The 3,958-nt window shown below is 53.8% G+C and overlaps 1 protein-coding gene across 1 annotated transcript in view; it reads left to right on the top strand.

Annotated features, from left to right (window-relative positions):
* The window catches only part of FBXW8 (F-box and WD repeat domain containing 8), a 60,662-nt gene extending 56,710 nt beyond the window's left edge, over window positions 1-3,952 (top strand). Inside the window, exons 10-11 of the mRNA XM_005428445.2 lie at window positions 2,852-2,968; window positions 3,600-3,952. Of these exons, the coding sequence (XP_005428502.1) occupies window positions 2,852-2,968; window positions 3,600-3,744 (262 nt within the window). The 3' untranslated portion in view covers window positions 3,745-3,952. The remainder of the gene's footprint in view (window positions 1-2,851; window positions 2,969-3,599) is intronic.
* Window positions 3,953-3,958: the final 6 nt, after the last annotated feature.

Genomic DNA, 3,958 nt, shown 5'->3' with positions numbered 1-3,958 from the left:
CAGCTGCTGTTCCTCTGGGAAATCCAGTGGAGAAGCTGTGCTGGTGTTCCAGAATCTCCAGATTATATCCAGGTAGGAATGCTTGGCTCCTCCCTCTGGGCTCACATCTCCTAGTAGGATGCTGTAGTTCTTATCAGCCATGCAGGGACATTCAGTAGCTGTTATCAGCAGGTGTCTCCCCTGAGGGAGGAGTGATTGTGGAAGAGATAAAGAAAACTGCCCAATTAACAGAAGACAACTGCCATACAGATGGCAAATAGATACAATTTGCTTGGCAATCCAGGACAATTGTCCAATTACAACTTTAGCTCATGAAGTCCCATGCTTCTTGTTTTTCTCTCTTCAGTCCCCGTTGTTTGTGCTCTTGGGGCTGAGATTTGGATCATTTGTCCTTGGTCCCCAGGTAGAGAAGGAATTGTTTTGTCTCCCTGCTCTGTGCAGAGAGCTCAGCATCCCCTAATGTGAAACCCAGACCCACACACTAAAGCAGCACAGAATCTGGAAAATATAAAAGCTCAAACCTAGGGCATCACTGTCATGGCCTTTTTACTCATTAGCTGAGTGTTCCAGTTGGTGCTGGGGAGCAGGGAAGTTTTTCCCCCTGGATTTTCCATGAAGTTCATTCAGTGACTTCTCCCTGCCGCATCCCCAAGCTCTATTTAGTTGTGGAACCTCGGGTTTGAGATGCTGGACTGGCTGTTTGGAGAGGGACTGGTTCTGGCTGTCTCCATCCAGTGCATCCATCACAATCCCTGTGCTTCTGTTCACCTCATCCACACATTCCCTTAATGGTGAGGATCAAAGCATTTAAACTCATTTAAATATTGAAATACCAGTTTGTGCTGAGCACAAGGAGCACAGTACTGGAAGTACAAGCAGAGATCAGCATCCTGGAGCTGACACTTTGTACAGCTAAGTGCAATTTCCTGATCAAAGCACAGTTCCCATGCTTTGTCTGGATAAAGACTCAAGGATTTAGCCCCTTGTAAGTCTGAGTGATATCCATAAAATGAACAGATAAATCCTGATTTCGTTTTTTTTTTAATTAGTTTTAATGCATCTTCCCCAAAGAGGAGCTAGATGAGGTATTTACAGGCAGGGAAGTTCAAGCTGGAGTTGTCATTGATTAATAGCAGGTATCACTTTGTGTGTTGACCCTGGGGATGATAAAGCCTGTTGTGATGTGGCTGATGCATTAAGGACAATATTCCATTGATTGTCTCCGTGGCTTGTTCATTAGTGCTGCTCCAGGAGCAGGGCAGGCAGGGCAGGGCTGAGCTCAGGGATGTGCTCCAAGTGAAACCATTAGATTAAACAGGTAGAAAACAGTGTTTAATCTGTAGAGCAATCAGAAGGGATCACTTCAATCAAAAGGCTTCCCTAGATGAGGTGTGTGCTGTTATCCCTGCCTGTGGCCTCCTGCCAGGAATGGAGCACAGGAGCAGGAGCTGAGGGAGGTGACAGGAGACACATTTGGGGTGTGGAGATGAGCCATGCTCAGCTGGGGAGAGCAGTGACTCCTGCTTGAACACAAAGTGCTGGTGCTGGCTTTGGGCTCAGTATTCACCAGTGGGAGGGAAAGGAGTGAGGACCTGACTTGAGTGTCCAAGGGAGGGGCACAGGGATGGGGAAGGGTCTGGAGGAGCAGCTGAGGGCACTGGGATTGCTCAGCTGGAGCAGAGGAACCTGAGCTCAGAGATCAGCAGGGGCTGCAGCTCCTCCTGAGGGACAGCACCATCTCTGCTCTGGGACAGGGACAGGGACAGGGACAGCTCCCATCTCTGCTCTGGGACAGGGACAGGGGCAGAACCCAGCTCTGCTCTGGGACAGGGACAGGAACAGGAGCCATCTCTGCTATGGGACAGGGACAGGAGCAGCTCCCATCTCTGCTCTGGGACAGGGACAGGGGCAGAACCCAGCTCTGCTCTGGGACAGGGACAGGAACAGGAGCCATCTCTGCTATGGGACAGGGACAGGAGCAGCTCCCATCTCTGCTCTGGGACAGGGACAGGGGCAGAACCCAGCTCTGCTCTGGGACAGGGACAGGAACAGGAGCCATCTCTGCTATGGGACAGGGACAGGAGCAGCTCCCATCTCTGCTCTGGGACAGGGACAGGAACAGGAGCCATCTATGCTATGGGACAGGGACAGGAGCAGCTCCCATCTCTGCTCTGGGACAGGGACAGCACCCAGGGCACGGCTGGAGCTGGGCCAGGGCAGCTCAGGCTGAGCTCAGGGCAAGGTTCTTCCCCCAGAGGGTGCTGGCACTGCCCAGGCTGCCCAGGGAATGGGCACGGCCCCGAGGCTGCCAGAGCTCCAGGAGCCTTTGGACAGCACTGCCAGGGATGGACAGGGTGGGGTTGTTGGGGGGTCTGGGCAGGGACAGGAGCTGGATCAACGATCCCTGTGTGTCCCTCCCCCCTCCATGGCTCTCAGCTTCTGCATTTCTAAACCAGCTCAGTGCAGGGTGTGTGGGGTGTCCTTCCCCTTTTTCTGGGAAGCATCCTGCCCTTCCCGGGACTGCTGCAGTCCTTAGGGCAGCCAGCCCAGCCCAGCCCAGCCTAGCCCAGCCTGCATCCATCCATCCATCCATCCCTCCCTCCCAGGCGCTGCTCTGCTTTCCAGCAGCATTTCGCGGCCTCCCCGTGCGTTCTGGGAAGAGCCCACTAGATGGGGATAGAAGATGCGGGATGTGCTCCAGGCTGGAGGAGCCGGCAGTGCGGGTTCCCCGCCTCTGGCTGCTCATTCCAGTCACTCCGGGTTTATTCCAAAGCCGCTCCTTGCCCAGCTCTCGGATTTTGGGAGCCCAGCGCGGGTGGCCGCTCACGCCGGGCTCTGGGTTGTGTTGCAGACACCCAGTGCGCCGCGTGTGGTTCGACTCGCACAGCCTGATCACTGCCAACATCCCCGAGGAGAAGAACCCCCGAGGCTCCAGCATCACCGAGGACGACCCCAGCTTGCACCGAAAGTGAGAAACCAGCCCTCAGCGATGTGCTTTGTTCTTAAATAGCACCCTGAGCACCTGAGTCATCACCCACAGCGCTTACAGAGAGGGTATAGCAGCAAAAAAATAAAATTAAAAAAAAAAGTTTAAGGGTAAGGTTTATAAAACAAGCAATGAATTGGCTCTTGATTTGCTTGAACACAAAAAAAAAAGCTTTTTTTTTCTCAGCAGGGGAACATAAAGTCCACTGAAGCCAGGCAGGGAATGCAGCCCTCTCCATGCTCGAAATGTTAGTAATGCTGTCTCCTCCTAAAGGAAAACTACTGGCATTTAAGCTGCAGGTTTTGGTATTTGCATCTCAAATGGCTGTTAGTGCTAATTGAACTATCAAATACCAATGTATTTATCTTCCCCCGTGCTGGAGAGCCCGGAGATGTTTCAGCAGATGACAGTCACGTCTCTGCGGGGCTGGGGGATGATTCACCAGCCCTCGGAGGAGGCTGGGGGAGCTCTCCCTGTTCAAAGGGCTCAGCACAGGGGATGGGGGTTTATCCAGCTCCTGCAGCATCTCCTATTTCCATTCCCGTGGTTTTTATAGTGATTCCTCTGTTTGCTTTCCCACTGAGGTGAGATGTCCTGGTTGTTTTGCACGCAGGTACCGAGGGGTGATTTATTCCTACGATTTCTCCGTGGACCAGCTGGCCGTGGACAGCGTCCTCCCCATCTGCCGCTCCTCCTACGATGAGGTGTCAGGTTACAGCTACAACATCGGCCTGGCAGTGCCCTACGACAGCATCTAGAGCCCTCCTGGGGCTCTGGGCCAGCCAGGGCACGGCAAAATCCCTGTGGGACACGCACCCAGCAGCTGGGGTGGGCTGCAGAAAGCCCTGGGATGTGAAGCCCAACAGGGCAGGGCTGCCCTGGAGCGCCCTGCTGCAGTGTGTCACTCTGGACATGTCCAGAGATCCAGCCTGGGGGAGTGGAGAGGCTCAGCAGGGAAAGGGAGCACTGCAG

The sequence above is a fragment of the Geospiza fortis genome, unplaced genomic scaffold (assembly GCF_000277835.1).
Source record: "Geospiza fortis unplaced genomic scaffold, GeoFor_1.0 scaffold31, whole genome shotgun sequence".
Lineage (NCBI taxonomy): Eukaryota > Metazoa > Chordata > Aves > Passeriformes > Thraupidae > Geospiza > Geospiza fortis.
Note: the sequence above shows the minus strand (reverse complement) of the source record. Positions and strands in the feature narration are given on the sequence as shown.